At 44.8% G+C, this 20,000-nt stretch overlaps 2 protein-coding genes across 3 annotated transcripts in view; one reads left to right on the top strand and one right to left on the bottom strand.

Moving 5' to 3' along the window:
• The window catches only part of zranb1a (zinc finger, RAN-binding domain containing 1a), a 21,318-nt gene extending 5,495 nt beyond the window's left edge, over positions 1-15,823 (bottom strand). The window contains exons 1-6 of the mRNA XM_058405787.1: positions 15,568-15,823; positions 13,714-14,404; positions 8,565-8,752; positions 7,134-7,287; positions 6,547-6,618; positions 405-603 (exon numbers count right to left, since the gene is read on the bottom strand). Of these exons, the coding sequence (XP_058261770.1) occupies positions 405-603; positions 6,547-6,618; positions 7,134-7,287; positions 8,565-8,752; positions 13,714-14,323 (1,223 nt within the window). The 5' untranslated portion in view covers positions 14,324-14,404; positions 15,568-15,823. The remainder of the gene's footprint in view (positions 1-404; positions 604-6,546; positions 6,619-7,133; positions 7,288-8,564; positions 8,753-13,713; positions 14,405-15,567) is intronic.
• Positions 15,824-16,586: 763 nt separating this feature from the next.
• hpdl (4-hydroxyphenylpyruvate dioxygenase-like) lies at positions 16,587-19,562 on the top strand. 2 transcript variants are annotated; one of them, XM_058405796.1, is made up of 5 exons: positions 16,587-17,272; positions 18,084-18,250; positions 18,323-18,474; positions 18,570-18,691; positions 19,180-19,562. In XM_058405796.1, the coding sequence occupies exons 1-5, from the start codon at positions 16,605-16,607 to the stop codon at positions 19,385-19,387; spliced, it is 1,317 nt and encodes a 438-aa protein (XP_058261779.1). In that variant the 5' UTR covers positions 16,587-16,604; the 3' UTR covers positions 19,388-19,562. The 2 variants fall into 2 exon arrangements, with proteins under 2 accessions (XP_058261779.1, XP_058261778.1); XM_058405795.1 differs by having other exon boundaries at positions 19,177-19,562.
• The last annotated feature ends 438 nt before the right edge of the window (positions 19,563-20,000 follow it).

Genomic DNA, 20,000 nt, shown 5'->3' with positions numbered 1-20,000 from the left:
CAAACACTTCCACGTTCTTATAATACAGCTGACAGTTGACTGTGGAATATTTAGGAGCGAGGAAATTTCACGACTGGATTTGTTGCACAGGTGGCATCCTATCACAGTTCCACGCTGGAATTCACTGAGCTCCTGAGAGCGACCCATTCTTTCACAAATGTTTGTAAAAACAGTCTGCATGCCTAGGTGCTTGATTTTATACACCTGTGGCCATGGAAGTGATTGGAACACCTGATTCTGATTATTTGGATGGGTGAGCGAATACTTTTGGCAATACAGTGTATATATATATATATATATATATATATATATGTATATATATATATATATATATATATATATATGTGTGTGTGTGTGTGTGTGTGTGTGTGTGTGTGTGTGTGTGTGTGTGTGTGTGTGTGTACCAGTGTGAGCAGTGGTGCAAGCTGTCATGCAGTGTGTTGCGGAGGACACTGTCCTTGTCGTAGATGCCCCACGTGGCCTGCAGCACCGAGTCGAGAAGACAGTCCCCGGCCGTCCGGTTCCACAGAGCGTACAGGCGACTGTCCACTCGAGAACCCAGCTCCAGAGACCAGTTAATCACCGCATCGTCCTCCTCCAGCTCTGACACAAACACACACACACATTTAAAAGAATGTTAACATCAAAAACAATCAGTAATTGTGGCTTAAGAGCATCAGTGTGTGTGTGCGTGCGCGTGTGTGTGTGTTTGCGCATGTGTGTTTTGGGGTGTGTGTGTGTGTGCGTGTGTGTTTGGTGTGTGTGTGTGTGTGCGTGTGTGTTTGGTGTGTGTGTGTGTGTGTGTGTGCGCGTGTGTGTTGTTGTGTGTGTTGTTGTGTGTGTGTGTGTTGTTGTGTGTGTGGTGTACACTTTCTCTCAGACAGTTGTGTATTTTGTGTGATTGGTCAGACAGTGCCGCTCTGACCTTCTCCTGTCCTGAGTGAGTTTCGACTGGATATTTTATTCCTTCCCAAAGGGACGCTGTTGTTTGATCTAACAACATTTGATGTCTTTTGATGTCAGTCTCTCCCTCTCTGTCTGTCTGTGTCTGTCTCTCCCTCTCTGTCTGTCTGTCTGTCTGTCTCTCCCTCTCTGTCTGTCTGTCTGTCTCTCCCTCTCTCTCTGTCTGTCTGTCTGTCTGTCTGTCCCTCTCTGTATGTCTGTCTCTCCCTCTCTGTATGCCTGTATGTCTCTCCCTCTCTGTATGCCTGTATGTCTCTCCCTCTCTGTATGCCTGTCTCTCCCTCTCCCTCTCTGTATGCCTGTCTCTCCCTCTCCGTCTCCGTATGCCTGTCTCTCCCTCTCTGTCTCTGTATGCCTGTCTCTCCCTCTCTGTCTCTGTATGCCTGTCTCTCCCTCTCTGTCTCTGTATGCCTGTCTCTCTCTCTCTGTCTCTGTATGCCTGTCTCTCCCTCTCTGTCTCTCCCTCTCTGTATGTCTGTCTCTCCCTCTCTGTCTCTCCCTCTCTGTATGTCTGTCTCTCCCTCTCTGTCTCTGTATGCCTGTCTCTCCCTCTCTGTATGCCTGTATGTCTCTCCCTCTTTGTATGCCTGTATGTCTCTCCCTCTCTGTATGTCTGTCTCTCCCTCTCTGTCTTTGTATGCCTGTCTCTCCCTCTCTGTATGTCTGTCTCTCCCTCTCTGTCTCTGTATGCCTGTCTCTCCCTCTCTGTCTCTGTATGCCTGTCTCTCCCTCTCTGTATGTCTGTCTCTCCCTCTCTGTCTCTGTATGCCTGTCTCTCCCTCTCTGTCTCTGTATGTCTGTCTCTCCCTCTCTGCATGTCTGTCTCTCCCTCTCTGTATGCCTGGCTCTCCCTCTCTGTATGTCTGTCTCTCCCTCTCTGTATGCCTGTATGTCTCTCCCTCTCTGTATGCCTGTATGTCTCTCCCTCTCTGTATGCCTGTCTCTCCCTCTCTGTCTCTGTATGTCTGTCTCTCCCTCTCTGTCTCTGTATGCCTGTCTCTCCCTCTCTGTCTCTGTATGCCTGTCTCTCCCTCTCTGTATGTCTGTCTCTCCCTCTCTGTCTCTGTATGCCTGTCTCTCCCTCTCTGTCTCTGTATGCCTGTCTCTCCCTCTCTGTATGTCTGTCTCTCCCTCTCTGTCTCTGTATGCCTGTCTCTCCCTCTCTGTCTCTGTATGTCTGTCTCTCCCTCTCTGTCTCTGTATGTCTGTCTCTCCCTCTCTGTATGCCTGTCATTCCGTCTCTGTATGTCTGTCTCTCCCTCTCTGTATGCCTGTCTCTCCCTCTCTGTCTCTGTATGTCTGTCTCTCCCTCTCTGTCTCTGTATGCCTGTCTCTCTGTCTCTGTATGTCTGTCTCTCCCTCTCTGTCTCTGTATGTCTGTCTCTCCCTCTCTGTCTCTGTATGTCTGTCTCTCCCTCTCTGTCTCTGTATGTCTGTCTCTCCCTCTCTGTCTCTGTATGTCTGTCTCTCCCTCTCTGTCTCTGTATGCCTGTCTCTCCCTCTCTGTCTCTGTATGCCTGTCTCTCCCTCTCTGTCTCTGTATGCCTGTCTCTCCCTCTCTGTCTCTGTATGCCTGTCTCTCCCTCTCTGTCTCTGTATGCCTGTCTCTCCCTCTCTGTCTCTGTATGCCTGTCTCTCCCTCTCTGTCTCTGTATGCCTGTCTCTCCCTCTCTGTCGCTGTATGCCTGTCTCTCCCTCTCCGTCTCTGTCTGCCTGTCTCTCCCTCTCCGTCTCTGTCTGCCTGTCTCTCCCTCTCCGTCTCTGTCTGCCTGTCTCTCCCTCTCCGTCTCTGTCTGCCTGTCTCTCCCTCTCCGTCTCTGTCTGCCTGTCTCTCCCTCTCCGTCTCTGTATGTCTGGCTCTCCCTCTCTGTATGCCTGTATGTCTCTCCCTCTCCCTCTCTGTATGCCTGTATGTCTCTCCCTCTCTGTATGCCTGTATGTCTCTCCCTCTCTGTCTCTGTATGCCTGTCTCTCCCTCTCTGTCTCTGTATGCCTGTCTCTCCCTCTCTGTCTCTGTATGTCTGTCTCTCCCTCTCTGTATGCCTGTCTCTCCCTCTCCGTCTCTGTATGTCTGTCTCTCCCTCTCCGTCTCTGTATGTCTGTCTCTCCCTCTCCGTCTCTGTATGTCTGTCTCTCCCTCTCCGTCTCTGTATGTCTGTCTCTCCCTCTCCGTCTCTGTATGTCTGGCTTTCCCTCTCTGTCTGTCTGTCTCTCCCTCTCCCTCTCCGTCTCTGTCTGTCTGTCTCTCCCTCTCCCTCTCCGTCTCTGTCTGTCTGTCTCTCCCTCTCCGTCTCCGTCTGTCTGTCTCTCCCTCTCCGTCTCCGTCTGTCTCTCCCTCTCCGTCTGTCTGTCTCTCCCTCTCCGTCTGTCTGTCTCTCCCTCTCCGTCTCTGTCTGTCTGTCTCTCCCTCTCCGTCTCTGTCTGTCTGTCTCTCCCTCTCCGTCTCTGTCTGTCTGTCTCTCCCTCTCCGTCTCTGTCTGTCTGTCTCTCCCTCTCCCTCTCTGTATGCCTGTCTCTCCCTCTCTGTATGCCTGTCTCTCCCTCTCTGTCTCTGTATGTCTGTCTCTCCCTCTCTGTCTCTGTATGCCTGGCTCTCCCTCTCTGTATGTCTGTCTCTCCCTCTCTGTCTCTGTATGCCTGGCTCTCCCTCTCTGTCTCTGTATGTCTGTCTCTCCCTCTCTGTCTCTGTATGCCTGTCTCTCCCTCTCTGTATGCCTGTCTCTCCCTCTCTGTATGCCTGTCTCTCCCTCTCTGTCTCTGTATGCCTGTCTCTCCCTCTCTGTCTCTGTATGCCTGTCTCTCCCTCTCTGTCTCTGTATGCCTGTCTCTCCCTCTCTGTATGCCTGTCTCTCCCTCTCTGTATGCCTGTCTCTCCCTCTCTGTCTCTGTATGCCTGGCTCTCCCTCTCTGTATGTCTGTCTCTCCCTCTCTGTATGCCTGTATGTCTCTCCCTCTCTGTATGCCTGTATGTCTCTCCCTCTCTGTATGCCTGTATGTCTCTCCCTCTCTGTATGCCTGTATGTCTCTCCCTCTCTGTCTCTGTATGCCTGTCTCTCCCTCTCTGTCTCTGTATGCCTGTCTCTCCCTCTCTGTATGCCTGTCTCTCCCTCTCTGTATGCCTGTCTCTCCCTCTCTGTATGCCTGTCTCTCCCTCTCTGTCTCTGTATGCCTGTCTCTCCCTCTCTGTCTCTGTATGCCTGTCTCTCCCTCTCTGTCTCTGTATGCCTGTCTCTCCCTCTCTGTCTCTGTATGCCTGTCTCTCCCTCTCTGTCTCTGTATGTCTGTCTCTCCCTCTCTGTCTCTGTATGTCTGTCTCTCCCTCTCTGTCTCTGTATGCCTGTCTCTCCCTCTCTGTCTGTCTGTATGTCTCTCCCTCTCTGTATGCCTGTCTCTCCCTCTCTGTATGCCTGTCTCTCCCTCTCTGTCTGTCTGTATGTCTCTCCCTCTCTGTCTGTCTGTATGTCTCTCCCTCTCTGTATGCCTGTCTCTCCCTCTCTGTATGCCTGTCTCTCCCTCTCTGTATGTCTGTCTCTCCCTCTCTGTATGTCTGTCTCTCCCTCTCTGTCTCTGTATGTCTGGCTCTCCCTCTCTGTATGTCTGGCTCTCCCTCTCTGTCTCTGTATGCCTGGCTCTCCCTCTCTGTATGTCTGGCTCTCCCTCTCTGTATGCCTGTCTCTCCCTCTCTGTCTGTATGTCTCTCCCTCTCTGTATGCCTGTCTCTCCCTCTCTGTATGCCTGTCTCTCCCTCTCTGTATGCCTGTCTCTCCCTCTCTGTATGCCTGTCTCTCCCTCTCTGTCTCTGTATGCCTGTCTCTCCCTCTCTGTCTCTGTATGCCTGTCTCTCCCTCTCTGTCTCTGTATGCCTGTCTCTCCCTCTCTGTCTCTGTATGCCTGGCTCTCCCTCTCTGTATGTCTGTCTCTCCCTCTCTGTATGCCTGTATGTCTCTCCCTCTCTGTATGCCTGTCTCTCCCTCTCTGTATGTCTGTCTGTCCCTCTCTGTATGCCTGTATGTCTCTCCCTCTCTGTCTCTGTATGTCTGTCTCTCCCTCTCTGTCTCTGTATGCCTGTCTCTCCCTCTCTGTATGCCTGTCTCTCCCTCTCTGTCTCTGTATGTCTGTCTCTCCCTCTCTGTCTCTGTATGCCTGTCTCTCCCTCTCTGTCTCTGTATGCCTGTCTCTCCCTCTCTGCATGTCTGTCTCTCCCTCTCTGTCTCTGTATGCCTGTCTCTCCCTCTCTGCATGTCTGTCTCTCCCTCTCTGTCTCTGTATGCCTGTCTCTCCCTCTCTGTCTCTGTATGCCTGTCTCTCCCTCTCTGCATGTCTGTCTCTCCCTCTCTGTCTCTGTATGCCTGTCTCTCCCTCTCTGTCTCTGTATGTCTGTCTCTCCCTCTCTGTCTCTGTATGCCTGGCTCTCCCTCTCTGTATGTCTGTCTCTCCCTCTCTGTATGCCTGTCTCTCCCTCTCTGTCTGTCTGTCTCTCTGTCTCTGTATGCCTGTCTCTCCCTCTCTGTCTCTGTATGCCTGTCTCTCCCTCTCTGTATGCCTGTCTCTCCCTCTCTGTCTCTGTATGCCTGTCTCTCCCTCTCTGTATGCCTGTATGTCTCTCCCTCTCTGTATGCCTGTCTCTCCCTCTCTGTATGTCTGTCTCTCCCTCTCTGTATGCCTGTATGTCTCTCCCTCTCTGTCTCTGTATGTCTGTCTCTCCCTCTCTGTCTCTGTATGTCTGTCTCTCCCTCTCTGTCTCTGTATGTCTGTCTCTCCCTCTCTGTCTCTGTATGTCTGTCTCTCCCTCTCTGTATGCCTGTCATTCCGTCTCTGTATGTCTGTCTCTCCCTCTCTGTATGCCTGTCATTCCGTCTCTGTATGTCTGTCTCTCCCTCTCTGTCTCTGTATGTCTGTCTCTCCCTCTCTGTCTCTGTATGTCTGTCTCTCCCTCTCTGTCTCTGTATGTCTGTCTCTCCCTCTCTGTCTGTATGCCTGTCTCTCCCTCTCTGTATGCCTGTCTCTCCCTCTCTGTATGCCTGTCTCTCCCTCTCTGTCTCTGTATGTCTGTCTCTCCCTCTCTGTCTGTCTGTCTCTCGGTCTCTGTCTGTTTGTCTCTCCCTCTCGGTCTCTGTCTGTCTGTCTCTCCCCATCTCTGTCTCTTTCTTTCTCTCTCTTCCCATGTGCATCTTACCTTTCTGGCTCCACCTGTCCACCTCTCTCTCTCTCTCTCTCTCTCTCTCTATATCCATGTCTCTCAGACATCTATCCATCCATCTCCTTTCTTTCCCTCTATTCATATGTCTCTCTCTCAGTCCATCCATCTCTATTCTTCTCTCTATCTTTCTGTCACTCTCACTCTCATTCCATTTTTTTCTCTCCACCATCTGCCTGTCTCGCTCTCCATCAGATTTTCTTTCCCTCTCTCTCTCCCCCTCTCCCTCCCCCTGCCTCGCTCTCTCTCTTTCCCTCCCTCTCCCTCCCTCTCCCCTCCTCCCCCTTGTCCTCACTGTAGTGATTAGTCAGAGATTGTGTATTTATCTGGAACAGTGTTGTGTGTTTGCTCCGGTTGTTAAGTTGATGTTTGGTTTCTATGGTTACCTTTTTGTACATCACGGTCGAGCAGATCATCAAACAGCTTCTCCTGAACCGCGGGAGGCAAATCTTCAATATCTGAAACGACAACAGACATCTTAACGAGAAAGTAAACAAGAGATCGAGGGAATAAAGGGAAACAAGCTAGTAAAGAAGTTAGCAGGTTAGGGCATTAGTAAATAAATAGGAAACTAGTAAGTGATTACATTAGTGCATAAGTTAGTAAGCAAGTAAACAAACAAACAAATAAATAAATAAGCAAGTAAAATAATTACATAAGTGATTAGGTAGGTAAGCTAGTAATTAGGTAAGGAAGTAAATAATTAATTAAGTAATTAAGCACATAGATAAATAAAAAGTAATTAATGAGGAACTGAAGATTTAAAGCCTTTTCAATACATAAATCACTGTAATCACATAAATCATCTCTCCCTCTCGCACACACACATACAGGGTGAGGGAGATAAACAAAGAGAGAGAATGAGAGAGAGTGAGCGAGCGAGAGAGAGACAGTGAGATAGAAACAGAGAGACAGGAAGAAAGCGAGAGAGACAGACACAGGGGGAGAGACAGAGAGAGAAAGAGAGAGAGACCTGCAGGTAGAGTGAAGGTGACGAGGTCAGTGAGGAAGTAACAGGCGAAGTCTCCTTTCCTCTGGTGTACAGAGGCGGCGATTTCTCTGCGGATCTGCTCCGTCAGCTCAGGACACACCATCGCTGGGATACACTTCACCGCCTGCTGGGACACCTGGGGGGTCAGATACCGACAGGGGTCAAAGGTCGATATACAGCTCTCTCTCTCTCTCACACACACACACACACACACACACACACACACACACACACACACACACACACACACTCACTGCTAAAATAAATTTATTTCTAATAGAAAAGAATGATTATTGTCCTCTTTCATGTTAATAAATAACACTAGTCTGCTGGACCAAGTATACACAACCTGATGATCTCAAATTATCACCTGTTTTAGTCCAAATACTTTTAGTATTATATTATTATTATACTTTAAATAAATAAATAAATAAATAAATAAATGGTAATATATGAGTAATGTTAGGTTATTTAATGTTGTGTTATATAATGTGTTAATGCTGATATTTTTTAAAATAAATAAATTCATTCATTAAAATTAATGAAAATGTAAATTACTGTTGATTAATTAAATGTTTATTTACGTTAATCAGCCAAAAACATGCTCATATATTGTTACGTAAATAAATATGTTTAATTCATTAAAAGTAATTAAATGATTAATGCAATTATTATTATTAAATATTTAAAAATGTATTTACATTAATCAGCCAAAAACATGTTCATACATTTTTAAAATAAATAAATAAACCTTTATTTAATTTAAATTTATAACATTAAATTTAAATTTATAACAATTTATTATTATTATTATTAATTAACTAACATTAATTTAAAAAATAAAATATAATATTTTGAAAATGAATATACACTTATTTTAACTTAATTTATTTTTAAATTTAATTTTAGGACAAAATATTCAAAAACACTTTATTTTTAGTTTTAGGTAAAAAAAAAGAAAAAAAAAAAGAATTATATTTTTGCATTATTTTCCCTTCTTTTAAGACATTTAACTGAATATTCTGTTTCTCACTTAATCATTTTTTTGTTTTTTGAGAATTGTGATTGGTGATGTATATTTCCTTGTGCTTGTGTGTGTCTCCATTAAACCCTAGATTTCAGCGTTAGTCAGGTGTAAGATCCTGCTGTTCTGCTGAGAGCGATGGGAGAATTTTACAGCTTTACATCAAGCCGGAGCTCAGGACTGCCTCACAGTGAGCAGAAACACTCTAATGGCTTCCTCTGATCTTCTCTTACAGGATAAATCCTTCAAAATGCAGATGTTCCCAGTTTAAATACAGATGTTTTCTCTTTTTCATCAGAGAAATAAACATCTGTCTCAGGATCAGTTAATGACCAATGAAATGACAGAACAGGAGGCTAGGTGTTAGTGCGTGTTAGGTGTGTGTGTACCTCAGTCAGGAGGACAGCGAGCATGTCCTGCCTCTGGAATCGGATGGCGAGGTGGACGAGCGTGAACCCAGTGTCGAAGGCCGAGGGACGGTTTAACAGACGCACTTCATCTGAAGACAACTGACGAGCGATATCTCCACCTGACGACTTATACACCTCCACTGCAGCCAGGTCACCCTCCACCACTCCTACAGAGAGAGAGAGAGAGGTTAGATACAGCAGAGATGAATGATGAACTGAACCTTTAGTGTCACTAATAAAGCGATACTCCTCACTCATGGGATTGCATTTCGCTCCGAGTCTTTTACACACACACACACACACACAGGTCTGAGTAATCACTCTATGTTTGTTTATGTGTGTGTGTGTGTATGTGTGTGTGTATGTGTGTGCTGGCTGTAGGTCAGGAGGTATTTATAACAACCAAGTGAATTAAGATGTGAGTGAAAGATCCAGCTGAAAGAGCAGATAAACATGGTGTGTGTGGGTGTGTGTGTGTGAGAGAGTGTGTGTGTGTGTGTGTGAGAGAGTGTGTGTGTGTGTGAGAGAGAGTGTGTGTGTGTGAGAGAGAGTGTGTGGGCTTATAAACACGATATCAAATAACATAGTACACAGTGCTCTGAGAGAGAGAGAGACAGAGAGAGAGAGAGGCAGGCAGGCAGAGATAAAAAAGAGAGAGGGACAAAGACAGAGAGGAAGACACAGACAAACAGAGAGGAAAAGAGACAAACAGAGAGAGAGGGAAAGAGAGACAGACAGACAGAGAGAAAAAGAGAGACAGACAGAGAGGGAAAGAGAGACAGACAGGCAGACAGACAGATGTGATGTAATGACTAGTGTAAGTGAAAGAGTGAGAACAGGAAGTCGTCTCTCAGACGTTTCACATGGTTTAACATTATGACGTGTTTATAGATAACTGTAATCTTGTAGGAGACATGGAACAGAACACACTGCAGTCTCGGGTGTTATTACATAGTTATTAAACATCACCCATGAGATTAACAAACTGTACTGCTCCAGTGTTACCATGACGACAGGACAAACATCACTGCTCCAGTCCAGAACATTGGAACATGGGGAAGTGTTCAGACTGTCCACTCAGTGACCGCTTTTTTTTTTTTGAGGAAACCCTCGGAAACAGCACTGGACAAACACAACTGTGTTTATTACACATCCTACACAACACACACACACACACACACACACCTTAGTATTTCAGATTACACAAGTTGTTTCATTCATAATCAAGAGATAGACAGATAGATGGATGGACAAATGAGTAGATAAACAACAGATGGATAGATGGACATGAGAAGATATAAGGATGGATGGATGGATGGATGGATGGACAGATGAGTAGATATAGGGATGGATGGACAGATGAGTAGATATACAGATGGATGGATGGATGGATGGACAAATGAGTAGATATAGGGATGGATGGATGGATGGATGGACAAATGAGTAGATATACGGATGGATGGATGGATGGATGGATGGACATGAGAAGATATAAGGATGGATGGATGGATGGACAGATGAGTAGATATAGGGATGGATGGACAGATGAGTAGATATACAGATGGATGGATGGATGGATGGATGGATGGATGGATAAATGAGTAGATATAGGGATGGATGGATGGATGGATGGATGGACAAATGAGTAGATATACGGATGGATGGATGGATGGACAGATGAGTAGATATACGGATGGATGGATGGATGGACAGATGAGTAGATATACGGATGGATGGATGGACAGATGAGTAGATATACGGATGGATGGATGGATGGATGGATGGATGGATGGATGGATGGATGGATGGATGGACAAATGAGTAGATGTACAGATGGATGGATGGATGGACAGATGAGTAGATATAGGGATGGATGGATGGACAAATGAGTAGATATACAGATGGATGGATGGACAGATGAGTAGATATAGGGATGGATGGATGGATGGACAAATGAGTAGATGTACAGATGGATGGATGGATGGACAGATGAGTAGATATAGGGATGGATGGATGGACAAATGAGTAGATATACAGATGGATGGATGGACAGATGAGTAGATATAGGGATGGATGGATGGATGGATGGACAAATGAGTAGATGTACAGATGGATGGATGGATGGACAGATGAGTAGATATAGGGATGGATGGATGGACAAATGAGTAGATATACAGATGGATGGATGGACAGATGAGTAGATATAGGGATGGATGGATGGATGGATGGATGAATGGATGGATGGACAGTTGAGTAGATAGACGAATAGCTGGATGGATGGACAAATGAGTAGATGGATGGATGGATGGATGGATAGATAGATAGTCAGAATCTATCTATCTATCTATCTATCTATCTATCTATCTAAGATTCTGAAAACATTTTGTTTCTGTAAAGTAATTTGTTACTACTACATGACCATATATGGTTAATTGTAGGTGTGTCTATTTAAATGAAAGAAAACTTTAAAGAATGAGAGACTCACTCTCTCCTCTCTCACGCACACACACGCACACACGCGCACGCACACACACACACGCGCACGCACACACGCGCACGCACACACACACACGCGCACGCACACACGCGCACTCTGTGTGAACCGACACTAACAGCCATGTGCTAGAGGCGACAGTTTGGCTGCACCAGGCGGTGTCACACTGATATCACACGGTCTGACAACACTGAGACTGTCTGAAACCACACACACACACACACACACACACACTTTACATTCTTTCTTTACTCTGACACACAAAGACCTTTGTTCATTCAAAAAGGTTCACATTAACAAGCAACCAAGTGACAGTAAAATGTTTTTATTTATTTAGTTATTTTACACATACATGACTACATGACAGGCCACGCCCACACATGGTGACAGCAGTACCGGTCACTGCACTCTCACAAACAAACACCAAGCAGCTTCTAGTGTGAACGTAGGACAACCAAGAGGGCGGGGTCAGCGACATCACACAGATGAGTGAAGTTTCCATTTCAGCCAATAGGAGTGAGGGACGACAGTGTGTGTGTAAATCAGGACATGACCACCAGACAGTCCATCCCATCGAAAACGAAAATTATAATTAAATTTTAGCATATGTATATTTTAAAATAATTGTAATTAAGTTTTTTAATATAATAAATTCTATGTATATATATTTATAATTACATTTTTATAATAAGTATTTCTCTAAATAACTGTAATTTTCTTAATATGATAAATTATACACCTATATAATATATAATATAATAAACTATACACTTTAAACAGTATTTATTTAACTTATTTACCTGTGTACATGTTTGTACCTGACACCAAGACAAATTCCTAGTACTGTAAAGTGCTCCTTGCTGACCCTTTGCTGTACCTGGCAATAAAACTTTTTCTGATTCTGATTCTGATTATATTTATAAATAATTATAATTAAATTCTTAATATAATCAAGTTATATTTATATATAATTAATGAAATTTTTAATACAAGTATTTTTATAAATAATGGTAATTAATTTTAATATAATAAATTAGATTTATATATAATTATATATTGATATATTATTATTATAAATGAGTAATAATTATGTGTGAAAATGATGTGTGATATTTAAAGATTAGCCTGAATTTCACAAAAAAAATATAAACTAGTCATTTAAGGTAATTTTTCTAGAAAGAGTTTCTAATTAATTGCATACTATTTTCTTAATAAACAACATTGAGATTTAAAATTTGTTTATAAAAGTTTGTTCAAACTAAAAGAGCTGTAATTTACTCTGTAGCTAATTCAAATAATCACCAACTGTTTGCATCCCAAATCCAGACTCTGTAGTCAGTAAGGGTTTTGAACGGTGCAGGACCTTAGTAAGGGTCAGTAATGGGTCTAAAACAGTGCAGGGTCTAGTAAGGGTAAGGGTCTAGAACGGTGCAGGACCCTAGCAAGGGTCAGTAAGGGTTTTGAACGGTGCAGGACCCTAGTAAGGGTCAGTAAGGGTTTAGAACAGTGCAGGACCCTAGTAAGGGTCAGTAAGGGTTTAGAACGGTGCAGGACCCTAGTAAGGGTCAGTAAGGGTTTAGAACGGTGCAGGACCCTAGCAAGGGTCAGTAAGGGTTTAGAACAGTGCAGGACCCTAGCAAGGGTCAGTAAGGGTTTAGAACGGTGCAGGACCCTAGCAAGGGTCAGTAAGGGTTTAGAACGGTGCAGGACCCTAGTAAGGGTCAGTAAGGGTTTAGAACGGTGCAGGACCCTAGCAAGGGTCTGTAAGGGTTTCGTACAGTGCAGGACCCTAGTAAGGGTCAGTAAGGGATTAGAACAGTGCAGGACCCTAGTAAGGGTCAGCAAGGGTCTCGAACAGTGCAGGACCCTAGTAAGGGTCAGCAAGGGTCTCGAACAGTGCAGGACCCTAGTAAGGGTCAGCAAGGGTCTCGAACAGTGCAGGACCCTAGTAAGGGTCAGCAAGGGTCTCGAACAGTGCAGGACCCTAGTAAGGGTCAGCAAGGGTCTCGAACAGTGCAGGACCCTAGTAAGGGTCAGCAAGGGTCTTGAACAGTGCAGGACCCTAGTAAGGGTCAGCAAGGGTCTTGAACAGTGCAGGACCCTAGTAAGGGTCAGCAAGGGTCTCGAACAGTGCAGGATTGTGCGATTCGAGACATGACATCAGAGGCGAACGGACAAGGGAAAATCTTTTCGAAATATTAGCACATGAACACTGTTTCGATTATTTTTTCTAATAGAAATATGAAAAATACTGGAATGAGGCTGACCCGAGGCAAAAGAGGAAATGAGATGAGTCTCTCTGACCGTTATTAGTTGTAAAATGAGGTGATTCTGCATGGGGTCATGACCCCTGGTTTGGAAAACCCTCATGACTTCCTTATTCGGACCTTTAAAAGGACAGATCCTGGGGTAACTAGAGTAGCGGATATCTAGGGGGTAAAAAATCCATCCCTGCCCCAGGGCCGCATTTTAAGGACCAGTGTAGTGTTCAGGAAAAAAATCACAAAACATTGAATACATTGAAAAGTAAGTTTAAAAAATGAAAAATGCTGACGCTGTTCTGATTCTTGGCATCTAAGCACTTTTCCTTGTCTATAAGTGTGTGTGTGTGTGTGTGTGTGTGTGTCCACTCACCCACACAGGCGTTGAGAAACATCCAGTCGCTCTTCCTCATTCGGTTTTTGATCTGTTTGAGCTTTTTAAGGTCCTCATCACAGCCATGTGCTCCCACCTCGATGTCCTGAATGTGGACGTCCGCGTCGCGCTCCGAGGAGACGGGTGGAGACGTCCTCGTCCTCCGCGTCCTCCATCCTCCCTGCTCCAGCTGGTTAGTGATGACGGGCGAGGCATCGTTAGGCCGCGGGTGCTCGCACACGGTGCAGCTCGGCGCCTCCGCCCAGTTCTCGTAGGTGCACATGGCACAGCTCCATCTGGGAGCGTGCAGACGGTTTCTATCGTTATAGTCCGCGTTAGGGTGCGAGACCGACGCGTGGCTGACGGGTTCTGACGGACGGCACGGGCGCACCCGGGGCCTGGCGCTGGAATCGGGGCAGATGATCAAACTGCTGGTTCCCGTGTCGTCGACGGCGCCACCGTGCACAGAGTTACTCTTAAACTCGTTCAGCTCCTCGGCAATGATGGCGGTGCAGCGGCGCGAAGCTCGGCACATAGTGCACTTTATAGCAGAGGGCCAGTTCTCATAAGTGCAGTATTCACACGCCCACTTCATACGAGGATCTGTCATGATGAGTCTCTCTTACACTCTCTCTCTCTCTCACACACACACACACACACACACACTACTGCTGGTGTCAATTCCACCAAGCTGAAAAACACACACACACATCAGTGAGCTTTTCACAACAGCTGTAAGATTATTCATTCATCTTAATTAACAAGAGAAAGGTTGAGTAACATCCTGTGGGGGAAAAGGTACAACGTACAAACATGTAGTAGGTCATGTGACCTTAATGAACGCTCCGTTTCCAGCGTGTGGAGCAGACGTGGACGGTGAACGCACTCCTGGCGCGGATTTATCGACACAGAGAATGCTGACGGTGTGTGAACCGATCTGAACGACTACACGGAACCATCCGGGAAGATTACTTAACATGTAGAGAAACTAATCCCGCTCGAATAGAAAAGGCGTGTGTAATTAGATCAGATATTAAAGCTGTCAGATATCGAAGTATTTAAAAAAATCTTTCACTTGTCCTTGTCTATAAATAAATAAATAAAATTAATAATAATAATGAAATTTGACTGAATGATTAACATAATGAAGGAATGTTACGTCACTAGTGTGACGTAAACAGCTTAAAAACAAACCGGTTTGTGATATTTAAAATTACATAAAGTATAATCCATACACTTAATATAAATTAAAAATAAAGCGATTTAAACACACAGACACGGAGCTGCGCATAAGTATTGGCACCCTTCATAAAAATGAACACTAAAATAAACCACTGGACACGGGCAATCATTTGAACTAAAATCTGAAAAATTAATTTGATTAATTCTCTTTGAATAAAAAATACATTGTGACATCATGGCACTATTGCTGTTAAGGTGGTCGATAGAAAATTCATTTTTAAAAAATAATAGAAAATAAAAAATAAAGCAGAATAAGGAGTTATGTAGGTGAGTAAACAAACTCCAGGAACAAACTCGGATAAATCAACAATCACGCAAAATAAAAGAGACAAAATATCTCAGAACGATTAAAGGGTTTAGTTTAATTCACCTGAGTAAGAAATAAGTGATAAATTAAAGCGTTATGTATTAAATAACAACCTTGTATCTGTTTACATTATGAACATGAAGCCTACCGAGGCTGCGGCACTATTTACACAACATTTCCAGCCTGACATTTTACACCAAAACATACAACACAGACATACAAATGATCAGACAAGTCTGTACTTTGTGTATTTAATAAAATAGACCGTGTAAAAAACCCGAAAAACTATGATAAATCCTCCTCACCTTTCCTGCTCTTCCTCTTCTCTTCTCTCTGGGACACCGAGCACCAAAACAAAACCCCAGCCGCTTTTATCCACTTTACATCTTCATCTTCATTCTCTCACAGAGACAAATCCACAAAGAAACCCTGACTTTTAATCCTGTGTGAGGGTCCAAATCCTTTCCAACAGCCGGCTGAGCGGAGTGGGAGAGAGAGATATGGTGTGTGTTTATGTGCTTTAATGGCGGCGACGTGTGGAGACAGATAGAGGAAGCTAAATAAACCTTCAGCAGGAGGAGGAGGAGGAAGAGGGGGAGGGGGCGGGGCTTATCGGTCAGTCACGTGACCAAACACAACAGGGACGCTACATAGAGGACGATTTGAATATCTATAAATAATTAAATGTTATATAGCTTAAATACTTAGAGAGATTTAATATAGAGAAATGTAGAGAAGGAAAGATAGATAGATAGAGAGAGAGAGAGAGAGAGAGAGAGAGAGAGAGAGAAGCAAAATTCCATTGAAAATAAATTAATAAATTTGTATTTATTTTATATATTCACAGAGTATAGATAGATAGATAGATAGATAGATAGATAGATAGATAGATAGAACTCCGGTGACAGCCGAAGGCCTGCCCACTCTGCTTGACGTCATCAGTCAAACATGGTGGTCTACATGAGCCGGCTGCACCACATTTCGTTGCACGTCTCTAACGTGGATAATAAACTCGCTCAGGATCTTCATGAGCTTTAATATAGAGAAATGTAGAGGAATACAGATACCTAGTGTGTGTGTGTGTGTGTGAGAGAGAGAGAGAGGCAAAATAAATTCAAAATAAATAAAGTAAAAAAAAAGTTCAAAATAAATAAATTAATTTGTATATATTTTATGGATTCTTAGAGTAGGGATAGATAGATAGATAGATAGATAGATAGATAGATAGATAGATAGATAGATAGATAGATAGATAGATAGATAGATAGATAGATATTTTCCGTGTTTATTTCAACTTTTGTGACAGCTGAAGATCCGGCCCCTCTGTCTGACGTCATCAAACATGGCGGCCTACTTGAGCCGCCTGCACCACATTTCATTGCACGTCTCTAACGTGGATAAACTCGCTCAGGATCTCGTGTCTAAGTTCCAGTTCAGGGTGTTCGCCGCCAGACTGACGGCCGGAGCTCGGCAGCTTGCTTTCCGTAAAGGAGCCGCGGTGTTCGTGGTGAATGAGAGACCGAACTCCGGCGGAGATGGGCTGCTGGAACACCGGAAACGGCGGGTCGCTCATTCAGACGTGGACGATGTCGGTCCAGGACGCTCCGGTAACGTCCTGTACGACGTGCGTCCGCACTACTCCGTGGACACCGCGTGCAACGTGTGCTTCGAAGTCGAGGACGTAGAGAGGTCGTCGGAGTCGCTGCGCGCACGCGGCTGCGACCTGCTCGTTCCGCCCACGCGCGTCGGTGACGACGGCGGTCTCGTGACTTACTCGGTCGTGAAGTCTGTTGTGGGCAACGTCTGCCACACACTTCTGGACACGAGTCGGTACCGAGGGCCCTTTTTGCCCGGATTTTGTGAGGTCGTCACCGGGGCGGCGGAGGAGGACACGCGGTGTCCCGTGACGCATTTTGATCATGTCACCTACGCGTGCCCGAGACGGAGCACGGCCGAGGTGATGCGCTGGTACGAGAGGAACTTCGGCTTCCAGAGGTTCTTCATCTCCAGGTGAGAGGTAGAGGTGCAGTATGGGCTGTGTCCTAAAGTCACAAATGGCTCCGTGTATTTCTCTACATAGGCGTTTCCTGTGTGTATTTCTCTACATTTCTCTTACCTAGGGGTCCTACCTAGGCTTGTAGAACTGTATAAAACACTGTTTTCCCACTAGAGAGGGTTCTAACTCTATTTAGCTATCAAAGAACGCTTTTTTCTTTCTCCGGAAGGAAACCGGAGAACCCTGAGGAAACCCACGCAGACACGAGAAGAATGAGTGAAAGTCGACACAGAGAGGAAGCCAACCTCAGTGTCAAACCCAGAACCCTGGAGCTGTCCCTCTGCACCTCATACACATGTTTAGAACCCTACAGTACCGTTTCTCTGTTAGAGATGGTTCAGAGTAGAACCTGTTTAGGAATCGTACACATGTTACTACCTAAACAACCCTCTTTTTTCCTGTCTAAGAGTGTAGAGTATGCATCCTAAATGCCCCTATATTCTACATTTCCTACTACATGGTCTGCAAACAAATGGTCCCTTCTATACTGTTATTGTCCAGCAGGGGGCGCTGTGAGATCCTTATTCAGAGGAAGATGTTTGAGGAAAATAATCAGCAGTAACTCATCACACCAACCCACGTGTTTTATTCCTTATACAGTAGATGTGAAGTATACAGTGCAGATGCTGATGAGATGTTTTCACAAGATTAGGTCTGAAAAATACAAATAAAAAGAATTGTAATGTCTGATTCTATTCATTGTTTGCTCACTGGTGAACATCACTGATAAGGTGCACTTCCTGTTTTTGTGTGTCCCCCGAGCAGTAACGAGGACACAGAGGAAGGCTATGTGTTGGATCAGGATGGAATCGGTCTGCGTTTGACTGCCATGGAGTACTGGAAATGCAGCGAGGCGGGAATCAAGTTCCCTTTTAAAGACAGAAAGGAGCCGGACTGCAAGTTCGTCATCGCAGAATCTCTGCCTGAGCAAGGTAAATGTTTCTGTTTTCTGATATATCTGCACACCTGCAAAGTACTTATGTAACTCTTGTTGTGTGACTCAGGCCAGAATCAGGTGGACACGTTCCTGGAGCAGCACAAAGGTCCAGGTATCCAGCACATCGGCCTGTTCACGCCGGACATCGTGTCAACGGCACACACCATGGCCAACGCCTCCGTTCAGTTCTTCTCTCCTCCTGCAGCCTACTACACCAAGGTTCTCCAGGCACTCCAGATAAAGTTATATAACTGACCACACCTCTGTCCCTGATGCACCGTGTCCCTGACGCACTGTGGTTTTGTGTCCATCAGGTGGGGAAGCAGCAGGAGATCGAGGAGGCGGGGCATGATCCCAAAGCCCTCATGCAGCACGGCATCCTGTTAGACACAGACCTGCGGAGGAACCACGAGGATCCGAGCTCAGGCAGTAAGAGGTGAGGATGACTCGTCTCACACCTCTCACATGTGTACACACTGTCCACTTTATTAGGAACACCTGTAGACCTATGCAGGAATCTAATCAGCTAGTCATGTGGTATAACGTCAGACAGAAACAGGTCAAGATCTGTACTTAATGTTCTCACCAAACACTGCTGATTTTGTTAATCGAGAATAAAATCGAGCATCTAGCGTATAAATCAGTGCATGCACAATATATACAAATATATCATAGTTCATGAAAGTGTGTGTGATGCTGCAGATTAGCAACTGAGCACGAGGGTGCCAATACTTTTAAGTGTTTATTAAAAATAATCTTCGCTTTAAACTGCTTCACCTGAACCAATCAGAGAGCTGTATGTAAATGATGCGCATTTGGAGCTCCCTGATTGGCTGTATATATGTATAAGTATAATTATGAGAAAGTGGGCGGAGCCTAGTTTTCCCTGGATTGCTCTTTAATCCAGAGCGGTTTCTCCAGCAGGTACCTGCTGCAGGTGTTCACCAAGCCCATCTTCTCTGAGGACACGCTCTTCCTGGAGCTGATCGAGCGGCACGGAGCCACCGGGTTCGGAGAGGGGAACATCCGAGCTCTGTGGAGATCCGTTCAGTCTTACATGGAGAAGAAGGAGGACAATCTAGAGCGTTCTGAATTACAGGAACTGAAAAGCAAGCAAACTGGACAGCACTGATATGTCTGACCACGTGGTGAACATGTGGTTGGATTAATGAAATCTGTTAAATTATTATCTGTATGTACAACACTGGCACTTAACACTCCTGTGAAAAATATATATCCCATGTTAAGGTTCTGTTAAAACACTGTGTAAGGCTGAGCTTTATTTCATAAATAAAAAGGTACTCCAACACTAACTAAAAGTTTTTTTTGTGTGCGTGTGGGTGGGTGAGGGTGTGTGTGTGTGTGTGTGTGTGTGTGTGTGTGTGTGTGGGTGAGGGTGTGTTTTTAGTAAATGGTGGATTTTTTTGCGGTAAAATCCAACAAATCCCAATCAGATAGATAGATAGATAGACAGACAGACAGACAGACATTACAATTCCAGCAGGTCCTTAATGAGATTCTGATTCAAAGACTCAATTTTATTTATTTGACTCAGTTCATCAGTAAGAGTCGATTCTTCTGACTCCTAAATGATTCCTTCACTATATTTGATCCTGCACTATTCTGACCTCTTTTATTGCCTAATTATGATTCTTACTGTTTCATGAAATCTTACCCTACCTTCTAATGAACAAAATATCACGGCAGTCACTCAGTGGATTTATATTTATTTAAATATGAGAATC

Source organism: Hemibagrus wyckioides, linkage group LG13 (genome assembly GCF_019097595.1).
Source record: "Hemibagrus wyckioides isolate EC202008001 linkage group LG13, SWU_Hwy_1.0, whole genome shotgun sequence".
Classification (NCBI taxonomy): domain Eukaryota; kingdom Metazoa; phylum Chordata; class Actinopteri; order Siluriformes; family Bagridae; genus Hemibagrus; species Hemibagrus wyckioides.
The sequence above is the reverse complement of the archived record's forward strand: the minus strand, read 5'-3'. Positions and strand labels throughout refer to the sequence as shown.

What these genes read in the sequence shown, in the direction of transcription:
- hpdl (XM_058405795.1), top strand. Translation starts at nt 16,605, where the DNA reads ATGGCGGCCTACTTGAGCCGCCTGCACCACATTTCATTGCACGTCTCT. An exon ending in AGAATCTCTGCCTGAGCAAG is followed by an intron (nt 18,251 to 18,322) that starts GTAAATGTTTCT and finishes TGTGTGACTCAG; the next exon opens with GCCAGAATCAGGTGGACACG. An exon ending in CCGAGCTCAGGCAGTAAGAG is followed by an intron (nt 18,692 to 19,176) that starts GTGAGGATGACT and finishes CGGTTTCTCCAG; the next exon opens with CAGGTACCTGCTGCAGGTGT.